This window comes from Meleagris gallopavo, chromosome 10 (genome assembly GCF_905368555.1).
Source record: "Meleagris gallopavo chromosome 10, MGAL_WU_HG_1.1, whole genome shotgun sequence".
NCBI classification, from domain to species: domain Eukaryota; kingdom Metazoa; phylum Chordata; class Aves; order Galliformes; family Phasianidae; genus Meleagris; species Meleagris gallopavo.
Window position 1 is genome coordinate 3894301 of NC_139413.1, and position 22737 is coordinate 3917037.

A 22737-nucleotide genomic window follows, 5' to 3' on the forward strand; every position below is an offset into this window, starting at 1 on the left:
CTCTATTTGATGTACAGTCCTACTTAACTGAAGAACATAATGTGCATGCTCCTCAGCAGAACACTGCAATTTTAACACTTTTTGGAGACTTTGCTGTGACTCTAGAGCCGTGACTCTACTTTCACATTCTTTTTTTTTTTTTTGCCTTTGTTTAACCAAATCTTTAATGTCTACCAAAAAAAAAGTGAAGTGTGATTGGTGCAGATCACCACTGTGGGTTTTCATGGCTGGGCTCTTTTAGTCATTTCCTGAGAGCTCAGTACAGAGCTGCCACAATGCAGGAAGCAGCAACAGGCGTAGTGAGGCTGAGCATGTCGTTGGAGAGCAGCTTGCTGTAGGTGAGGGCTTGTTCTCCTTGCTGAGATGTAGGAATTGCTGGGATTGATGCTCAGGCCCTTCAGGAAGAACCTCTTGCTGTTCTTTGGTCACAGCAGCGAAGATGATTTGGGCATGAAAATGCTGAGCCAGGAGCAACAGCTATGTGACTTCTGAGTGATGAGAGATGTAAGTTAAAATCTGGAATTCAAGAGCTGGAAGATGAGTGCTTTTAAAAAGTATTACAGTCTCTCTCCCAGGGCCGTTAGGAGGTCTCTGTCGGAACAAGATGCTGGCACCACTGCCTTGAAGGAGTATCATTGGTACCACCAAATGAGAAATAAGAAGGTGAGCAAACAAGCTGTTTTGGACCCAGAGAAAGCGCTCGGAGCATACAGGTGGCAAACACATCCTCGTCTTCCCTGGAGGATAAGCAAAAGAGCACGCTCTTGCAGCCTTAGAGGGGAAGGTAATGATTCGAGTCTTGTCAAAAGTTCTGCGAGCATGGATGCTACCAGCGCCGAAGATCTCCAACAAGATTCAACGGAGATGCTTTTCCAGGCGAGGACCAGATCGCTGCGGGTTCCCTTCAACCGCTCTCTGTCCGAACCCGTGCCACACTCTGCGAGCAGGAATGCCAAGCCCTTTCTGCAGGCGGTGCGCTCTGTGGATTGCGAGCAGCACGGCTATTTTGTCCGTGGCATCTTCTCAACTCTTTCAAGTGGCTTTTCAAAGATAATAAATCAAAGAGGGGAGCAGCCCCAAAGTGAGTCACTGGAGTGGAAAACAGATGATAGTCAAATTGACCTGTGCACAGGTAATGGACTCTGTTCTGTTATGTTCTATTTGTGTTGCAGGTGTGTATAATTATTTTATGGGTTGTATCATAGTTGTTTCAACCGGTTTTGAACTTTGCTGTTTGTTAACATAAGATTTGCAACCTTCTGCTGTTCTGTCTTAATTAAAAAAAAAAAAAAAAAAACTGGGGGGGAAAAAGGCCTTTCCTGATACAGAAGTGGTGTGATGTTCTGGCATGTGCTTTAAAAACCTGAAGGTCCCTTTGAAACAGATGTCTCTGGAGGAAGCAGAAGCATTTCTCTCCAAAATGAACTGCGTGTGTGGTGCATACAGTCCTGTGAGCACAGCAGCCTCAGAGGAGTTGTTGTGCACTGATGGATGTATCAAGCATGCTACTGTAGATGAAGTACTAGGAGGAGAGGGAGAGAAATAAAGCAGTCTTTTATCCAGTGTGCAAGGCAGTGGAATGTATCTAATTCCTCATACCAGATTCACAGTTTTGTAGTCAATCAGTTAAATTGATGTCTGCTCTCTGTTAGATGCCAAGGACGGCAATGTTACAAAGGTTTAGCCAGCTGGGATTGAGGTCAGCAAGATGCCACTCCGAGATTCCATTTAAATCTGTCCTGCTGTTAACAACACTCATCAAGCAGGAAAAAAAAAAAAAAAAAAAGGGAAAAAGGGAGAAATTTGCCTTCTGTTCTCTTTAGTCTTTTGTGGAACTTTCCAGTGGGATACCCAGCCTGATGTGTGCGAGCGAGGAGTGAGGCATTAGGAGGAGGGGAGCAAAGTTTAAATTTATAATAAAAACAAACAGAAACCTTCCTTCTCTCCAAAACCTCTGTGCTTTCCAGAGTCCTCCAGATTATCATATTAAAACCTGGTAACATCTGGACATACTTGAGACTGTTGGAAAAGTCATTCCTATTAAAAAAAAAAAGTAAAAAATCAGCTTGCCGTTATTATCTGCCCCCACAAGTAGCGGATCTGAGTGGTGGTGGATTGTCACTTACAGGCTTATGTTTGTCACTGGGAGCAGTCTCATTGGTTTAAAATGCAAAACAAGCAGCCACAGAGAAGCAGTGATGAAGAAGGACTATCTCCCTCAGCTTTCCAGGGTTTGTTCAAAGTTGCTACCTACATTCATTGCTTTGTATTCCTCCAAGATCTCAGATAGAATTTGGCTAGGCAGTACTTGTTAAATTGAGTGAAATACGTGGGACAAAAAATAAAGAGACAGCTACTTTGCTTCTGAATGCATCTTGTTAAGGGTTTGGTTTGTCTCCTGCTGTTGTTGAGACCTCCTGAGAAGCTGTTATTACTGCAGGCTGGTCTGTTGCTTTGGGCAGTTGGTTTGGTCTCTGCCACCCTGTATATGTCAGCAAGCTATTTTGGGAAGGTGTTCTATATGACACAAGCATTTTGGATTAAACACTTGCAATCTTTAAAGGGCAGAGCACGCTGTAGTTGCTCTTTCACACTGTTCTGGTGCTCTTTTGGAACAAATGGTTCTCTAACAATTCCTAAATGCTGTTGGTCAGCTAGGTGTTGGGGTGCTCATGGAAAGTAAAGGGCAGAAAAAGGTTATCTGTGATAAGTTACCACACTGTAAATATGTTGGTCATGAGATGAGGACGGAGCCTTTTGGCTTCTGGACCCTGAATCCTCTGAGCTAATCCAAAGTGGTTTTACAGAGGGACTCTCAGCTCAGGAACTGAGAAACAACAATGGGACTCGAGATTAAAAGTCAGACTGTCCCAGGGGAGGAAGTCATAACCAGGAAGGTGCTTGGGGAAACAAGGTTGTGCCGTTGTCATCTGCAGAGCTGCCTGAAACAGGCCCTGCTCTGAGAGGGTTAGCCTCTGCTCTTCAAGCAAACAGCAGCTGAGGTTTAAGAGGACTCATTCACCCCATAAGACATGCTGCTGTGTGGGTTATGTAGTCATGGGACAGCTAATCTCCTGTCACGGGATGTATTCTTCCTGAAGGAAGCCCGAGTTAGTTGGGCCTGTGGGCTCGGCTGGCCTGAGGCCTGGTGGCAAACTGGGGAGCTCTGGGGGCTCAGGGCTGGGTCTGAGGGGAGAACCTGCAGGCAGAGCAATGTAACCTGTTGCTGTGTTCTTCACCTGCAGCCTGGGTGCTCAGAAGTACTGAACTCTTCTCTTCTACCAAATACCTCCCAGGCTGAGTTCTGTGGGGCAGATTGTCCACAAGCAGTGGTGGTGCTTGGGTGGGCTGAAGGCATCTTCCCATGCCTGCGGTCCTGTGTACTGTGAAAGAAAAAACGCAAGAAAACTGATTGCTTTCCTGTGCAAGAGGCAGAATTTGGGAGTCCTTGTATGACAAAACCTGCGGTCTGCCCAGACTTGTGACTTGCCAACAGATAGTGTGAGACATGGGGCTTCTCCAAAGTATGCAAACAGCTTAGCTTGGAAGAGCTTGATCAAAAGTCTCCCAGGAAACACCTGTTTGGACAGAATTTTTCCTCCCTCAGGGAGATCCCTTCAGGTGCTGTTGAATGCCCAGTCCGAGAGGCACACTTTTGGAATTGAACCAGAAGAACCTGGAGGCGTTTTCTGTTGCCTATCCAAGGAGCCAAGCCCTTTAGTTACTTCATTACAGGCGTTTCCGCTTTCCTCTGAAATAGTTACATATTATCAACTCTTTTAAAAAAGTAAAAAAAACTTCCTTCTGAAGCATGCCTGTCCTCTTGCATTCTGCTTTAGCTCTGTGCCAGAACTGCAAGGGCTGGGATCTCTGCGTGGCTTTGGGTAGCAGCTGCTTTGCTTCTGACCTCTGTAAACCTGGGGAAGAGCAGCTCCCTTTTGCAAGGAACGGTTACCTCCCAAAAGGGGACTGGTTGCTTTTTTGGCAGCTTGAACAGGGAAGTGGGATTAAAAAAAAAAAATAAATCTGGATAAATATTTTCCACTTGGTCTCACAGTCTAGGAAGCGTGTTCAGACACTGCTTCATCTCTTCTTGGCTGCACATTCCCCTCCTGGGGAATGAAAGGATGCTGAACCTGGGGAGAGCTGCTCATCAGAGCTTTGCTGTGGCACAGGGCACCCTGCTGCCCATCTTATAGGAACTGTGTAGGGAAGGAGTTATGCAGCTAGCTCAGAGCCTTGGACCTGAGGGTTGTCAGTGAGCTACTGCTCTCTATTTTATTTCTGTGTATTGCCAGTGACCCTTCAACGACCCTAAACGCTGTTAAGAGTGGATTTGTGAGCAACTTCACAGATAACATTTATTTTGCTGTTCTTTCTTATCTGAATCTCAGGGCAGTGCAAGTTTAATTGGGGATTGATGACAAAATGATTCTTCAGTAGAATCAATTATCTGTATCTCAGCTTGCGGGAGGGAGAGTGTAAACACTGGTTTCTTGTATTTGATGCCCGTTTTGCTTCCTATGGGCACTCTACTGTTAAGATTTTTATAATGATACTTCCTGCAGAATTATTTCATTCACTTTTTTTCACTTGTGTGATGATATGTTTCTTCATTCTTATCGCTTTGATGTCATGCTTTAATTCATTTTAGAGGGGCTCTTGTGCCTAGAGTCAGAGAGCACAGTCTGTGTCCTCGCTTTTCTGGAATTGTTCTTTTTTTATAACTCACAAGAGTTACTCAAGCTTGGTGCTCTTCATTAATATCTCTACAGTCTAGAGTCATTAAATTCTATGTTTTTATCTTCCCTTACAAACTGATTTAGAGAGAACCTGTATTTTCCCCACTTGTAACTTGGTTTAAAGCCAAGCTGTTCCATTTTGTTAGTGATTCCCAAAATGCAAAACTATACGAAATGGAAATTCAGTATTTATTGCTCACTGGGGCAGCTTTTTGGTTTTCAAGCTTTTAGAAGCACTTTCTCATTTTAGAAGTGCTTCTACTGACTCATGTTTCTCCACCCCCAAATGTCATTCTCTATTAAGTAGTTTATTTTGGTGGGGTTTTTATTAGGGAACTTTTACACAATTAAGCTTATGCTGTAATACGTCCATTTAAGTGCCGTGTAAATGTCAGTTTATCTACATTCCCATGTGTTTTGTTGCATGGTTTAGTCTTAGTGTTTAAAGTCATTAACCTTTAATTGTCAGAACAGATTCAGAACATCACAGAGGGGTGAGGCACACAAGGGAGCATTCCTGGCACTTTGCAGCTTCGAGCACTGCTTCACCACTGTTCCCAAGTGGTTTTGATCTCAACCCAAGCCTGGTTCATCACAAGCACAGTATCGTTTGCTGTGGGTGATAGGCTAATACTATGCAGATGAATGTTTATGGTCACAACGGAAAATAATTAGCAGCGATATCTGAGGCTAATAAAACTTCTCATCTGGTGCTAATTATGCTTAACAAAGGGTGTCTCTAAGCAGGTAGCTGTGCTCATTTCAGCTTTGACTGCTGATTTTTCATTCTTCTTAATGCCAGACCATTTTTTCTGAAGCCAAAACTTAACGTCCACCGGGATGAATGAGGACATTTGTATTTGTGGGAGCTATTTTCTGACTCATGAAATCATGATGGGGGAATGGCAGAGTCTCACATTCCAGGTTGCTTTTTGTTGCTTTTGTGGTCTGTGTCTGTGGGACTGCCAGGATGCCATAGTTTTTGTGCAGAGCAAGCTGACAGCTGGTGCTTGCAATATTATCTCTGATTACCTTGATAATCAGAAATTATCGCATGGGAATTAATTATCTATGGAAAGGGTAATTGTGTCCTAGAGACATCTAGTCCTCTGGATTTTCTTTTCAGGGAAGTAGGGCTTGCTTGCTTAGAAGCAGTCAAGGAGTGATAGTATGGGGATTAGGAGAGCTCTCAGTGAAGTTAAGGCTTTGGTGGGAGAAGCTTTTCCTTTGATAGCAGGACACACAGGGCCATGAGGAAGAAGTCTGTCCTTTCCAGAGGAGGAGCTGTATCTGGAGAGCAGTCGGGGCTGGAATCTTCAGCAAAGCTTTGTTTCACCCACTGATTCTCTGGGAAGAGAAATGCCAGCCTGGGGTAGGAATAGCTCGCAGGTCAGCCCCAGCAGTCTCTCTTTGCCTTTCCCCCATGCGTAATGCATAGGGAGCATGCAGAAGACGATGGAGAGAAACCCTGTTAGGTTTTTCTTAAAGTTCCGTATTCTTCTTAAAGATGTATCTAAAATGCAACCAAGTGCTCAGAAAGGGGAACTATATCCCGTGGCTCGGCTATCCTGGAAAATTCTGAGGTTCTGCAATCTTAGAAATAGGAACCTTAACTCTCAGAGACATTTGGATTCTGTGGCCAGAGGGTAAGTTCTGCTGAGGAGAAGTCGTCCTCAGGCAAAGCTCCCTGCTTTGCCTTTCCACAGCTGCTGCCCCTAATGGAGCTTGGTGTGAGATGAGAAATGCTGGTGTGCTTAAACAACCAGAGCTTCCTAGGCACGTTGACCCCTTTTTTTCTTAAAACAACAAACCCAAAAGAAAGTACTCATTTTAGGTCTTTGCTTCATTTTCCCAAATAGTAAATGGAGTACATTTGTAATGCTGACAGCGCCTGATTCAGGACTCAAAGCGATGGCATGTTAGATGTAAACAAACATGCACAAGATTCTGTGCCCTTACTTACAGCATTACTTGATTGCTTGTTCTAATTAATTTGTTTTATTTACCCTTCTGCTTTCTGTACTGGTACTCCGTGGTAGTTATTCGAAAGGCTCTTTATACTCTTCTAAAATAAATACTTTATAGTCCTGTAAAACAAAACATTGTTTTAGAGGAAGCTGTTTACATAAATAACAAGCTAATGCATGAACCTCTTGACATGTTAGCATTGAAACCAACTGTCCCCCGTGTGGTTTTGTTCTGACACAAGGGAGGCTGAAGGTAGACATCTGGTGCTTTGTGGGCAGGAGAGTTCTGTGCAGGCTGATGGTTTGAGTGGGATTAAAAAATACTGTGTACAGAGAAGGTGCGAGGAAAAAAAAAAAACCATTGAAATAATGAGTTTTTCAAAGAAGCTTATGTTTAGAGAGCGACCATTCTCTGCCTTTATTCCCCATGGGGAATCTGCTGTTCTTTTTAATGGATGCATTTGGTGTAGGAGCATCCCTGTCAAAAGCTGCCGTGTGAAAAGTGATGCAGAAAGGGGTTGGATTCTTAATAGCATATGAGAACAGCTAGTGAGCAAGTGCATTTTTCCAGCTCAAATGCATGTGAGCTCTCAGCTGTTACCACACACTGATGCTGTCTGTTGGTTTGAGAAGCAGGATTCTGTTGGTTTAATGACTCCTTGCTTTGAGTGAGGCCTGAATTTTCATTCTTGAGATTTTGCGAAGCTCTCAGATTCTCCTCTTCCTCCTTCTATCTTCTTGCAAACGAATCACTCATTTTAGAAGGTAGGTACAAGGAGCTGCACTGCCAAGTCCAGTGGAAGTGGTGAGCAGGCCTAGTCCTTAATTTTATGTCTCACTTTAGCTGGTTTTGTACATCTTGTAGGAACAGAAGAGCTTTCCAGCATCCCATCCTCAAAGTATTTGCAGGTGTAATCTTAAAATCTTCTGGGATTTTCATGCATGGCTGTGATGATGGTAGGGTCAAACTTGTTCTTGCATCTCTCTCTTCCTCAGCTCAGTGACCTTAGGTTGCAGTGTTCTTCCCATTGTGTCCACGATTTATGATCCTTTTTCACAGGAAAAGTGCAGGCCCTTTACATGTAGCCACTTCTAGGAATGATTCTCCTCTAACAGTCGGTGAGTGATGGGGATGCTTTGACATGTGGTTTTGATGAATTACTGTGGAAACATCTGCCAGCTTTTGATCCTTACCGCGTGTTTCCATCCTCCTTGTGGCTCCCATCAGCTCTGGCTGCACTGGTACCTAAGAAATGGTTTTGTCACGTCTCTGAGCAGATAAATACACAGATCCGAATTGCTCCCAATGACATCTCCATGCAAGCAACCTTCCTTAGGCATATTTGCTCAGGCTTGCTGGCTGTGTCCTGTGTGAACAGCCTCAGCAGGCAGTTTCCCCTGTGTGCTCTGTGGACCAGTGGTGGCAGGTACAAGTGTCTTCAGGCCAGGGTTGCTGAGCACTGTATAGTGAAGGCCACTGGCTGCACTGCTGTGGCCATAAGTTTCCTGTCTAAGCCCAACTGTAGCCTGATTAGAAACACAAGCATGGTTTCAGCCACCAGCATCTTGAAATGACAGTCCTTTCCTTTGTGCGGCTTCCTGTTGATCTGCTGAGCCTTCGTATAATCAAAACGGGGGTAAAGTTTTGGGGGAAAAATGGTAGAGAACTGCAGTAACTGCCCTGAACCAGCTGCGAAGGAGCTGTGTGGTCTGTCTGTTGGTTTTCACACTTGTGACCACGACTTCCCCCCCGCCATGTGTCACTGTCACGTGCAGGGCTGGCTCCTTCTCACCATCCCACGAGATGAGCAGGGTGAGAAGCCCTTCCATCCAGAGAGCTCGTGGAATGTGCATGGCATGTGGGGAAGGATTGCTGACCTGAGCTGAGAGGTGTTGTTAAGCATTAGGAGGTTCATGTATCTCTCACTATTAAAACCTAACCTAAAGGAAATGGCTGAGCTATTTGCCCCAGTACTTCAGAAGAGCAAGTGGGATAGTGCTATGTGTGTGTGTATGTGTGTGTGTATATATATATTTATAACGTTGGCAAACCAATGAGTGTCAGTAAAATACTGTGCAGTTTTCTTCCTCTTGGTGCCAGAGAGACAAGTGGTCTATGCATCCCACGCCAGGGGGTGCCCTGTTTATGAGCATCTTGGGTGCTCATTAGGTGCCAGTGGGCACAAGTGGGCATCCCTGCCTCCATCTCAGCTCTGCCCGTCTGATCCAGTGCTTGTGACTCCTTTTCCTCCTCTTCATGCAGATGTGTGACTGCTGCAGCCCTGTTATAGCTGTACCACCAACAAGGTAATTCCAGCGGCAAGGAGCTCCCCACAGGCAGCCACAGAACCTGCCCAAGGAGCTGCGTGTGGTGAGAGGTTGTTAGCTTCTGCATGGATATGCTCTCGTAGCTGCAGAAGGGAAGACATTCTTTCCAGGAAATACACATTCTTTCTTCATTGAAAAGTTTCTTCTGAACTTTCCACGAATGCCACATGCTTATAACCAGAAGCGAAGGCCCATACGTGTGATTTCTCTAATTGAGAAACTGCTGTTTGTGCTGCGCCTCCAAACAGCGTCCTTGTGTGTGTATGTAGTGTTTTGAATGTTGTGAGTACAACAGCTCAGCTGCATGGTGCAGCCTTTGTGCCCAGACTTCCCCCAGCTTTGTGCTCACACTGTAGCAGCTGTCATTTCTACCTCCAGACTCGTGTGTCTCCAATGTGCTGAGACAAAAAGGGGCAAAGACTGCAGACAGAAGGCAGTGTGAGTCCAGCTGGTGCACTGATGGTATTTGATTCAAATGCTTGTGCTCCATGGGGGATCACATGTTCGTTTAGATGCAGGTGTATTTATTTTAATGGCAGTCCTCTAGGCAGGCGTGCTGCGTGTGAACAGACCTGTCCTCGGAAATGAAAGCTGTAAATGCAAGAGGAGAAAAAAAAAAAGTTGTATTGTGTTATGTATCAAAGGACTTGTCCTTACCAAGTCACACGTTTCTGAATTGTCAAATGCATGGAGGGAAAATGTGACAGCACAGAGCCTGCCCCCAGCAGCCCAGGGTGAATTAAACACACGCATAGCAATCTCTGCTCCAAATAGCTCCTGCATGGCTGTGTAATTTGAAAGAGAAATGCTTTCAGGGTGATGATGGGTTTTGTCTACATCTGTAATGTCTCATTTGTCTGCGGATGCCCAGCAGCCTTCGCTTTGTTTGTTCAAAGATGAGCAAACATGAAACCGAATGTTCTTTTCAGTGATCAGTGGAAATCAATGTAAAAAATGTTGGTCCTTATGAGACATACATGTACACATATGTATGTTTAGCGAGGTTTGCTGGATGGATTGCTCCTAAACATACAGCTTGACTCCTTTTAAGTGCAGAGAATCTGCAAGAGGCAGTTGTAACTCAGGGACAGTGGAGTGTGGTCACTGATGGATAAAATAAAATTCCTGCTTGCATTTTAGTGGCTTAAATCACATGAGATTTCAGGAAAGAAAAAATAGGCTTATTATTTTTTCTTTTTCATTATGGTGTCTAGTTGCTCCAGAGCTAGCAAAACTGGGTAACAAAATATCATTTTTGTCTTGTTCTGTTATTAGAGAGGATTTTACACAGAAAAGAGAGGTGCGTTATCATCATTAGTTGCTGCCAGCAGAACAAACAGTACTGCTCTGTAGATGTGGCGGGGAAAGCAGAGCTCCAAGTTTTTGGCAAACTGAGTAGGAAGGAGGAAATGAGCAAGATGCCATGCATGGTTTTTATCACCAGAGATTTACAAAAATAAGTTAGACATCTGTCGGGGGCTGAGAGCAGGGTACCATGCGGCTCCAGGGATGTGCAGGCAGCACAGCCTGCCCATAGCAGCCCTAAAACTCACAGCAAAAAGAGAGCTGTGCCCCAACCAGCACTCCTTGCTGCTGCCTCTCCTCTGTTTGTCTGTGAAGGGTGTTCAGATGTGCTGTGAGTGCTCTGGCTTGGTGCTGCCAGCCTGGAGTCTGCCTGCCTCACCTGCGGGAGGAGTGGAGGGTGGTCTGTGTGCCAAGCTCTTTTATAATATGGAAGAAAATATGGGGCAGAAACCCGAGCACCTCTATTTTCTTTTGTTATATCACTAAGTGGATGTTTGTGTCTGTTTATGCTCTCATTCCGTGTGTGTTTTGAAATCTCATTGTACTCAGCGGTGGAAAATTGGCTGCCTGGTAAAGGCATGTTAAGGACAGCTATCTACAGTAGCTGGAAGGAAATGCTTCTCAAGGTATTGTCCGAGTTGGTTCTCGCAGAGTCCCTGAGGGACGTGAACTTTTCTTACCTTCTCCACCCATCTTCTGGCAGCAGAGAGGATTCCTAGTATTGCTGTTTAAAAAGAAATGAGGAGGATAAATCCATGCTGCCCTGTAATTGTTTCCCGATAGAAGCGCCATGGATTTCAGCAGTAACTCATAAACCACTGTGTTGATCATTCACATTGGGGAATCCCACAAAGCAGTGAAGTGAAACAGGTCTCCCAACTGGATGAAAACCATCACGTTCAAGTAGAAATTCCCTTTGCACTCCCAGTCTGGTTGGATTTGCTGTTACAAAATGCAGTTGCACAGCAGGGCAGCTAATTAGATGTTATCAGGACTGCTTTGGAGAGGTTGTGACCTATAAATTTCTGTTTAGTGTTGCTGTAGGAAAGAACTTTTTGCTCACTCGGCCTCCTTCAAGGATTTTGGAGATGAGCAGCAGTGGTTTTAGCCTGCTAAAAGGGGATTTGTCGTGGGGGCTTTGGGATGTCCACGTGGAAAACATTTGGGGAGGAATGCGTGTTTGTGCTTAAGGGATTTGTGGCATTAGTGCTCAGCATCAGAGAAATCAGCAAAGTGAGCAGCAAAAGGTTTAGTCCCTGCGTGCTGGGTGTGTTGCAGGCGTTGGGGATGGAACAGGAGTGGTGTGGGCGCTGTGATGGGAGCTTTGGGAGGAGGATGTGGGGTTCCCTTTCTTCAGGGCAGCCCAGCCTGCCTGAGAGAGAAGGAACGTGTTACAAAGAGGGAAAACCCGGTGTGCCTAAGAATACCTGAAATACTGCATCCCAGCTACGGATCCCCTTTAATTAGCTAGACCATCATCAAAGGATGCATTAATCACACTCGTTTGAGTTTCCAGCAGCGCAGTAAACCTGCTTCACCTGCTTTGGTGCTATGTCAGGATCACTGCTCCCAGCACCACTAAGGTGTCCCACTGAGCTGCCTGCACCAGCACCTCCCCTGGCACTGGGATCTCCCAGCACTTGCAGCTTCTCTGCTCTGGTACTGCTATTTCTCCTGCTGCCTCTTCTCAGCTGCTTTCCTTCAGCATGGCTAAGAGGAGACAAGAAGAAAGAAATGGTCCTCCATCAAATTGCTTGTGACTTTCTGATGCTGAACCAAAGTGGATTTTTATCCCAGAGCCAGCTTTCCCTCCCCAGAAACAGATTTGGCTCCTGAGTTGATTTACAAGGGGAAGCTGGCCTTATACACCTGCATACAACACACAAGTGAAAAGATGGAGAAAGAGGTGGCACACATCATTCCTTCTCTGTACTGGGTTAAGTGTGGGATTCACATGATTTGCAATTGATTCAGTGCTGTGCTGGCAGGCTGACTGAGCATTCAGAGCTCCTAGGTTTGGAAGAGCATCCTGCTGTGAGGGCTTTGTGATGATTATTTTTCCCATTACTCTTTTCTCCCATCACAAAAACCACAGCCACACAGGCTGGTTTTGCAGACCACAGAGGCTGTGTTTCTGCAGAGGTGCTATTAAAGAGAAGGGAATTCGGCAATCCTGATACTGTTTTGAGAAATGAGTTTTGGGGCTGAGATGGTTCAGATCAGTGGCAATGAATGAATGGATGCCTTGTTTTTTTTTCTGAAGGGAAGCTGAAGGCTGCGTGGTATAACACAATCTGCATGTGGAAGGCAATGACGCTGTGTTTGTTTCCAGTTACTCCACTTGAACTTGCATGGTTGCTCTCTTACCACCTTGTGTGTGCCCATGGCTTGTTCTTGTCTTCACAGCAGTGCTCCTCTGCCTTTCCTCTTCCAACACCACCTCCTCTTTACCTGCCAGAACGAGGCTAAAGGGTCTTGAAGCCAGGCAGTGTCTGCTGGATGGTGCCTTGCTGGCAAGGCTGGAGAACAAAGCTGTGTTTGCATGTATTTCTAGCTTTGACCACAGGTACATTATAATCTTGTGCAACCAAAAAATAAGCAGGAACTGAAAAGTCTTTGCTTTTAAATTGCTTATTCTTTTTCAAATTTGTTTTCTTTTTCCAAAGCTGCCTTGGGCCAAGTCCTTTTTAGGTTCAGGATGCTTCTCCTCAGCCTCCTTCCCGCACTGCTGCGGGCCGGCTGCAAGGAATAAAGATGCAAGAGCAACCAGAGCAGGCTGCTTGCTGCTGGAGAGACTGCGAGGTGCAGATTAGGGTGGGTGGGAGTAAGCATAACAGAGAGCAGAACGGGGGAAGGGTGTCGAGCTGGGTGAGAAAAGGATCTTACATTAATTAAGAGGAGAAACTGCAGATTTTGTCTCCCAAGAATAATTAACTTTTCTGCTGTTCTTCATTTCCCACTTCCTAAAGCTCTCGCGAAAGCTTCTCCTTGCTTTAGGGAGAAGTGTCACTTGAGAATCTTCTCAGAACTTGGCAGCTCGGTAATAAGGGCATGTAATCTTTTATAATCCTCTCTTCAGGTTTGTAATATCCATTTCTGTTTTGAGGTTCCAAAGCGTTTTGTAGGCCAAGTGGGATTTAACCGAGAGAAACACATACTTAATATTCAGGAGCAAAGACTCCTGGTCCTGGACAAAGAATGAGCACTGAATGAGAAGGAAGGAAAACCTGCTCAGCATTGCAGGCAGGGTCACGGCGATGGCTTTGAGCGGCCACAGGAGGTTTGCAGCCCTGCTGACTAGCCTGGGAACCAAGCTGGTTTTTTTCCACGGAGCGCAGCTTCTCTGCGGGTGATGTCATGGGATTGCCCAAGCCCTACAAGGAGGTGTTTGTCTGCAGGCTGGGCTGAGCCTGGAGCTCACCTGCACGATTCCTAAGGTTCCCACCAGGATCACGTTGTGTTTTCTGGTTCCACCCATCGATGCGCATCAATGACTGCATGCTTTGGGGTCCTGGCATGGATCCATCAGAGAAGATGCTAACTTCTCTTAGCACACGCATCTTCCATGCTGTCTCAAACCTGGCTGTGATGTATGAGAAAAGGAACAGAGGGGAGAGGCAAGGCTCAATTACCCTCCGCAAGGTTAGCGATAGGCTGTGCGGAGCGTAAGAGGCTTAGCGCAGCTCAGCAGAGTTCAAGCTAATTGGCAGCTTTAAACTGCTATTAAGAGCTTCCACACCTTTTGCACGGTGACAGCAAACTGGTGCAGCTTTCTGCTTTCTAATCAGAATTACCCTGCCAGACCAATTTTAGCTTTATGCCTAATTTTGCTTTTGCAGCTAGCTCCTTAGCTCTCATTTTTAGGACTTGCAGGAAAGCTTCGAACTGTTGGCGCACTCAGCATCTGCTAGCTGAACAACTCGTAAGATTTTAAGACTTGTGGTTTCTTTTTTTGGAATGTCTCCATGATTTTTATTTTTTTTTTTCCTTCTGAAAAGGAAAATCTCAGTGAAATCTCAGATCACGTGGCTGCGTCCTCGTGGCCAAACTGCATTTGCACACTAGGGCTTGTGCTGGGGACGCTGCCATTAGGGGCTGAGGGTAGTGTCATTCCCAGTTTTGGGAAGGTTTGGGTTTGAGCTGTGTGTGTGCGATGGTGGAACAAGAGTGGAGTCTTGGCTCGTTTCATAGCATACGCCCAGCCCCAGTGTGAAAATTACTGAGCTTTTGATAAGCAAAGTGGTGATGTTGCCAGCATAGGGCAGATGTTCTGACTGGGGAGTGAGAAAATCAGCTGGCTGGGAGGTGGGCTGGGTGAGCCAACCTGCTGCATCTCTGCAAACAAGTCACAGTGCAAGAGTGAGGGGGTTGGAGCAATGTTAACAAGAGGAGAAGCAGCGAGAACTCATCCTTCTGGAGGATGCTAGATTTAATAAGCTGTACCATCCTGGGGTTTTTCTCTTGTTTGTTGCAAAGGAGACAGCCCTTGGCTGGCTCGCAGCATCATTAGACATTCACTGATCTGATGCCTTAGCCTCTCCCATGTAAAAATCTTTCCTTACATTTTAATGCAGGAAACTGAAGAATCTGACCTGTAGCTCTGATCTGCTGGGTAAAACTTTGCTCACTCTTCAGCTTTCTGGGGTTAGTCACGTTGTCCCTGTGCTGAGGTGAGGCTGCTGTTGTTGGGGAATTCAGAGCTGGAAGGCCAAGCCTTCCTCACCCCACTGCAGATCCTACCACAGCTTTCCAGCAGCTGGAGGGAAAAAGCTCCAAACTCCATGTCTAAACAGTGAGAAGCAACTACCTCCAGCATTCTCATCTTGAAGCATTAAGAGATTCTTCCACCCAGAAGTGGTGCACTGGTAGTGGGGAAGGGGAAGCTCACACGTGGCACAAGAATTGCTGTTGTGATGCTTTCCATTAGGGTGTGAGGCATGCAAACTGCACCTGGCTAAACAACCTTTCTAACTTTCTAACAGTCTGTGGCTGATGAGATTCTCCAGTGGGATAAAGGAAAAGCAGTTCTTAGGCTTTGCCTGATCAATAAAAGAGTAGCAGAAAGTTAATAGGATTCTACTGCAAGATTGGCCAATGCTAGAAGGATTAACGATCTTGTAAAGAACTTGTGCCAAATGCATTGATATCTGAGAAAGTCATGGTGCTGCTTGTAAGTTCTGCCAGGTTCTAAAATACCTTTTTCATCTACTTAAACCTTTTACAGCTTTATTCTGCATAAAATGGATTTTCCAGGTAGTGCTTTGGCGTTACCCAGTTGGTGGGAGAGCTTTTGTGATCCCTGAAATCTGGTGGCTTTGCTAAGTTTTCCTTGCCTCCTACCTCTTGATATTAGGTTTCCCTAGAAGAATTTGGGCACTGCTACATGCAGCTGCTGGAAGAGGACAAGCTGAATCAAGGGCTTGCCTGTGTACTGAAGGTTGTTGCATGCAGCTATTAAATATAACAGAGAATTCACACTGGATATTTCCCTCTAACATCCTACACAAACAGCGTGCTTCTCATCCTAAAGGGTCTGCTCTTGCTTTCTGTGCTTAAAATCACACCTCCTTCACTACAGAGGTCTTCCACCTGCTGTGAAAATGTAGGTACTTCTTCGCTGGGTCAGAGCTGTGCTACAGTGATAGAGATGGGGAAGTGAGTCATGCTCCGTCTCGCAGTACCTAAGACATTTCCTAGAAAACCTGCAGCCACTGCCCATGCTGTGATTTCAAATAAATTGACAAAACCAAGTTTCATTTCTTTAATGTGTCCTGATCGTATCTCTTAGTGTTGTGATTCATGGAAGCCGTTGCCCCTAGGAGCTTGATAGCACGTGAGTCTCTGGTTTAGCACACGTAGCGTGTGCTGATTTCTTTTGTAGTGCTGCCTGGTTAGTCGTGAGTATTATGTTCCCTGTGAGGGCATGGTGGTGGCTGTCTGCTTGGGGATGAGCATCCCTGCATCTTCTCCCAGATCAGTCTCCATCATTAGATGGGAAGATGCATGCGGTCTGCTTGGGTCACAAGCACGACCGGCAAGCATCACTTCAAGCTGGGAGTCGAGCTTAGTGAAATAGGAAATGTAAACAAAAGCTGTATGTATTTATTTCCAGGAGAGAAAGTGGAATTGCCTGGTCATGCCTTCCCTAGCAGCCCTCAGTGCATGCCATGCGGTCACCTGTCCCCTTGCACTGAGTAGGGCTGCTCTAGGGCCTGGGCTTGTTCTCAAATTCTCTGCTCTGCTTAGATGTTTAGATCCAGATCCTGCAGACCTTCATCTGAATGCTGTGTAACAGTCTGAAATAGTCTCAGATACTCACAGCTTTATGTCATGTAACTTTGCTGTTTATTTTGACTTGTCTTGGTAACTCCTGCAGAAATCCTGCCTTCCTACCAAGTGTAGGCTTAAGGAACGTGGCATGTTGAGACGGTGCGCTTCCCTTCCTGCCATATCTCTCCACTGAATCACTACCTTCATCACCTTCTAGAGACAGGGCAGGTTCAGTTAGAGCCTCTTAATTGCCCCTTGTCTGTCAGGAAGCTTCACATCAGTAGCAACTGAAGCTTCAACTCCTGTTCAGCAGCCTGATAAACATTCCAGCTGATGATTATTCAACCTGAGCTGCCTGCCCATGCGGATTTGTGTGGGTCTGAGTTCCGATCTCAGACAACAGCATTTACCTACAGCTCTCTGAGTCTGGTTTCTATGGCAAGTACATAAACCATCATCATGGAAACACTGACACCGGGTGGGTAGACCTGTTGTCAGGAGGTGTTAGGGCTCCTTCTAATCTTCCGTGCGTTCAAGCTTGGCCGCTCCGTGAGTTACTCAGCTGCTTGGCAGCTCCGTGCTGGAAACACGAGGAGCAGAATACAGACCCTAATAAAGTCGATGAACATTTGGCAAGTACTTCAGCAAGCCCTCAGTTTCACCACAGGAAGAGCTTGGCTCAGAAAAGGGGCTTTGACTCATGCCAGGGGTGCTCTTGTCATCGCTGGGATGGAGGTTTGCTTTTCTGTGTTTATTGATAGCAGGGAGAGTGCTTTTTGGCAAAAGAAACCGTAGATGTGAATTATGTCATTTTGTTGCTTTTAATGTAGATTTCTTGGCCCAATTTTTGCAAATTCTGTCTTTTTTGCTTCTTCTGAAGAGAAGATGCCCCCCTTCTGGTAGTGGCAGAGCTGCTGGGGGCTCAATACTGCTGGAACATTTGACATCGCTTGGAAATAATTCTCCAATCCTGCCCATTGAATCCTGCATTGTGGAATGTATTCTCCACTTGTGAATGCTCTTGGAAATGTTGTCGTTGCGTAGTTGCAGTGGAAGATTCGGTAACATTCCCATCTGATAGCACTGGTACTACTCCCTCAACTGCCATCAGTTTTCATAAATTGCCTTATCCCTCTCTGCAGGATCAGCCTGGCACTGGCTCCTTCTTTCCATCTTCCTTCTCCCAGCACCAATCGACACCTCTTTTCGATATGCAGTTGCAGTATGACTGTTCCTTCCCCCCCTATTTTTTCTCTTTATAAGCTCTGTACTTAATAATAAGGTACAAATTGTCATTTGGCTGAGAGAATGGGAGCTTTGTGGATATTTATAACGTGCCTCGTGGCATTTCAGAGCCCCGAGGAAAAACGGCACAGTTTCAGCTCTTCAGCTGTGTCGGATGTGGCAGGCGGGCAGTGGTGCTGCTGGCTTCAGCAGGGAGCAGGGACAGAGATAGGGATTTCTTCCAAACTGTTCCTTAATTGATATTAGCATTTGAAGGCGCATAAGGCACGACCTTTCATCCTGTGTGTAGTCTAACTGATTCTGCCTTCTTGAATGCCTCATTGTAGTGATGCAGAAGGAGAAGGTTTGCATCAGGCCAGAGCAGTGTATCTCTCAGCAGTGCTTGCATGCCCAGGTGTGTGGCTGTGTGAGCTCATCCCACCCAAACACCTGCAGACTCAGAGCTCTCAGTTGCTCCTTCCGCATCTCTTTTAGTACATTCATCAGTGAGCTGCTCTCTAACACCCAAGCTTGTATGAACCAATAATGTTGTATGAGATGAAAGAGAATGACCCCAAGGTGAGAAATGGCAGCCTTGATAAAGGTATAAGAAGGATGGTGAGGCAGTGGCACAGGCTGCCCAGAGAGGTGGTGGTGCCCCATCCCTGCAGACAGCCACGTCAGGCTGGATGGCCTCTGAGCACTGATGGAGCTGTGGATGCCCCTGCTCAGTGCAGGGACTGGGGCCAGATGGCCTTTAAGAGCCCCTTCCAACTCAAACAATTCCACGATTTTCAACCTTTCCCTAAAGCAATCCCAGATACACGTGGACATCTTGCTGTTACCTCCCCTTAGTGATCTGATCAGAGCTGCTAAATCAGTTTTATGGGGCATTAGTGGCAGAGGTTGGTGGGTTTTATTGCATTCACATTGGGGCCAAGAATATGAAGTGAAAACCAAAGATGAAGAACTCTGGAAAACAAAATGGGCTTTGTGAAGCAACCAAGCGTATACGTGATACTGTGCAAAGTCCCTAGGAGTCTTCAGTTTGAACTTGTAAAGTATTTCAGAGTAAGGTTTGAAGTTATAGCTGTTGGCAGAGGTTGGCTGCTCAGGCAGGGAAGGACTGAATAGGGCAGGGAGGCTGCTAGGTACGAGTGCATTGAAGCTTGTGGTTGTTGCAGGCAGCTGCCTTTTATGCATTCACCTCCCTGTGGTTTGCAAGATGGGCTGCTAGCATCTGAAAGGGGAGAGGACCAGAAGTATCCAATGCTTTGGAAAGTCTTTTACCACCAGTCACCGCTCTGTTGGGGAAGGCAGCCTCGGTCAGCCTGCAGGGCTGCCAGGCTGTGTCCTGGCATGCGTTCGGAAGGTCGCTAACACGAGATATTAAAGCTGCAGCGTGCTCCAGCAGTGACTGACAGCTCCAGACACCGAGGTGGCACGCTGTGCTGCCAGCAGTCTGCAGAACGCTCCTCCAGCACGGCCAGCCTGCTGGGCAGGGAGCCGAGGCTGGCCTGCTGCACCCAATGACTCATTGAAGTCCGGGAGCTGTTACTGCAGTTGGAAGAAGCCATTCTGTTCTTTAATCCTTCTGTGCAGCCCGTAGATCGATTGGATGGTTTGGTGCCAAAGCCTCTACTTAGTAGAAGTTATAATGCAAGTCTTCTGGGGCTGGGCAAGCTATGAGTGTAGTAGGCTGTGTGCTGGAGCTGGTGGTTCCGAAGGGTTTTGCAGTGTCATGAGAAAGGCAGCCCCGAAGCACATCGCTCCCTTACCACGCTTCTCCATCCCTATTCCCCTAATCTTGTGCTTCTCTACCCAAAGGACTGCATCCCAAGGTCTGGGCTTTGCATTTGTTGCATGCTCCTGGCTGAGGTTTTCCTCATTCTGTCGGCCTGCTGCTCCTCACTTGGGCTCCTTCAGCCTGGGGAGGCTGCACAGGGACCATGGTGGCTTCCCCAAGCCCTGCTTTTTTTACAGACATTTGGGTACGCTGGACCTGTGCAGTGCTGCTTGTGGCTGCTGGAAAGCAGGCATTGGTTGGTGTGGTGCAGGGCCTGCTTCTGAGCATCCCTCCTTCTCTGAATAGTCCTACCTGACAGCAAGGAAACAAAGAGGGATTTCAGTTCAGTTATTCAGTCACCCTTCTGTGCCTTTTCCTGCTTAAAGGTATTGGATTGCACGCTTCAGGTAATCCTCTGAGCAGCCACAAAATCCTAATGCAAAATCCTAACGCAAGGTGAGCAGGGAACCGCGTACCGAGAGCTGCTTTGCAGCTTAATTCTCCAGCTTTCCAAGTGGGCCCTGAGACAAAGCTGCTGTGAGGAGGTGGAGAGCACGGAGATGTCGCAGCTCTGGTGGTAACGAGGTGGGATTTGGAACGTGGTTCCCTTGCTGCCCTGCCGCTTGCAGGCGGCGGGTGCGTGAGGATTCAGTGGCCTCTAGTGGTGAATGCACGCAGTAGGTAAGGCAAGCGTTGTCCTCAGCCGCGTGCGAACGCTGTGAAACTCTTTGAGCAGGATTTATTTCAACACTCGTTTTGCCTTACGGGTTCCTAAAACATGTGGGGGGCTGCTGGCTTCCCGCAGAGCGAGTGTGATGGGGCAGTGCTGCTTTCTGCAGTGTTATCCCCCTGGCAGAAGCTCAGCAAGCTGCAGAGCTGGGTCACAGAGCTGCCCAGGTTGCAGTCGGTGTGCCCAGCTGCTTAGCAGCTCTGGCTCAGGGCTCACCTGCTCGGCAGAGCCACCTGCGCAGCTGCCACGCTTCTGTCTGCATTCTCCTTCCTGGTCCTCGAGGAAAATTCTCATAGTGAGAGGCAGAGTCTTGAGGCAAATTGACTTTTTAGTTTTTTGTCAGCACAGTGGTTGTGCCTGGATGGAAATGCTGGGAGACTGCTGTCTGTCGCGATTTAATCTGACAGCTTCCCTGTTGAAAAGATGCTAGGAAGCCTTTCCCAATTCAGAGCCATCCCCCTGAGGCTTCCCTCCTTTCTTCGTGCCTCCTGCCTTGCTCTCAATCTCCCCATGTCTCTCTGCCCTCAGTCTCACATAGGTTTACTAAGATGCAGAGGACATCCAGGGTCTACGTTTCTCCAAAGGAAGCAGAGTTTGCGTGCAGACTGTCACTCTCTGCTTTTGGTTGTATTTCAGTCTTCGGCGACAGCATTCGTATTCTTCTCAGGTATTGCTATTTTCATAAGCTGTGCCGTAGATACATATAAGTATTCATGGTGTGCCTCGCACTGCCTTCCCCACGGTGCCTCCCAAGATTAGCAGTTTGTCTTTTAACGTGCTGATGCTAAGTACAGCTCACTGCTCTGCTGCAGAGTTACAGAGCTGAAGGAGGGCAGCTAATGAGACGGGCTAATGACGCTAGGATCCCCATTCTGTGTTCACAGATGTAAAAGGACCACCTACGCACAGGCTGTCCTGCGGCCAGTCCCCCTATACCGAGACGACGACATGGGAGAGGAAGTACTGCATCCTGACTGACAGCCAGCTGGTGCTGCTCAACAGGGAGAAGGAGGTGAGAGAACACACGTCGGCCTTCCGTGGTAACACGGGAAGGCAGCTTTCTTCACCTCTCTTTCTTTTTTTTTTCTTTAGTTGCTCACAAGTGTGTGAATGGGAGAGCTAACCACTTCTGTGCGTATAGCTGGCATGGCGTGCAGAGTTACAAAGCAGCTGGCTCAGGTGTTGCACAGAACAAAACGTGTGCATCCACTCGCTGCTCCCTGCTTGAGTTTTAGGCTCAGCATTTCAGCCTGCCACTGCATTTCTCTGTGCTAGCTCTGCTTTTAATGGTAGCTAAAGCCACCATGGCTACCTAAACTTCACATCAGTGCAGACATGAGCTTGTGAAAGTGTTCTGCTGGTGCCTGTGTTGGAGTGCAGAGCAGAGGAAGTGTGCAACCTTCATGCTCTGCAGTCATTTTGCTGCTGCCAGAAGGTAGATTGTTTGAGACAAGGGTTTGCCTTCTCTCTTGCTAGATCTAGCAAACAGGATTGAGTAGCCCTTGGCGTGGAATACTCAAAGCTATTACAACCTTTGCTTTAATTATAAAATTACTGTGTGTATGTGTATATAGCATGTAATACTTGGCATTGTGCCTTGGTATGAAGGTCATGTCAATATGGTTAAAGAATAGGCATATTTTAGTTGTCTGAAGCATTGTGAGCAAACGAATGGTGATAAGTCCTTTCTCAAGCATACACCACAGTATGGTTTTTCTTGTTGTGTTTAATGTCTAAGGCCCTCGCAAATACAGGAGCTTGAGAAGTTGATAATGTTCCCGGGTTTGTTTGCTTAATTACTCTGCTATAGATTTGCTGTTTAAATATTTCAGGAGGAGCTATAAAGTAGGAACGATTTCAGATTATTGAAATAGACTTTATTGTATATAAACATCTATGAATTTGAATCTGATACCATGGTTTCCTGCATTTGGAAATGGCCTGAATTCTTTGAAAGCTGAGAGCGTGAGACCTGTTCCTGGTGTAGCACTAAGCATTATCCATCTTGAGCTTTGATTAGGTGTGCTTACAAGGGCTGAAGCATTTCCCTGCATGGGGAGAGTGGGAGGAAAAGGTTTAGAGGACAGCTTGAGTTATTAGAATGGAACAGCATCAGTGCTAATTTGTAGGAGAGGTAATCAAATGCAGGGAAAATTGAAGACCCATATCATAATGTTTGTTTACTACATAATTCTTTTTCTAGTCTGACAGGAATGTCACCTAAGGAATTAAGGTATCTCCTGAAGAAACCTCAGGACATGAGAAGTATTCCTAAAGCTGTGCTATACCAGCACAGCTGGGCTAAAAGGATGCATCTTATTAAGAGATGCATTAAGGAGCATAATTGAAAAAAAAAAACACTGGCTCATATCAGCAATAATTATC

The 22737-nt window shown here is 46.4% G+C and overlaps 1 protein-coding gene across 10 annotated transcripts in view; it reads left to right on the top strand.

The window, feature by feature from the left end:
• RASAL2 (RAS protein activator like 2) overlaps positions 1 to 22737 on the top strand; it is a 154123-nt gene that overhangs the window by 48064 nt on the left and 83322 nt on the right. For 6 of the 10 annotated variants that reach the window (XM_085232359.1, XM_085232360.1, XM_085232361.1 and 3 more), the window contains exon 2: positions 21237 to 21364. In XM_085232359.1, coding sequence (XP_085088485.1) covers positions 21237 to 21364 — 128 coding nt within the window. Of the gene's footprint in view, positions 1 to 10; positions 1133 to 21236; positions 21365 to 22737 lie in introns of those variants that run through there. The other 4 variants (XM_085232356.1, XM_085232358.1, XM_085232357.1 and 1 more) reach the window with 3 other exon arrangements.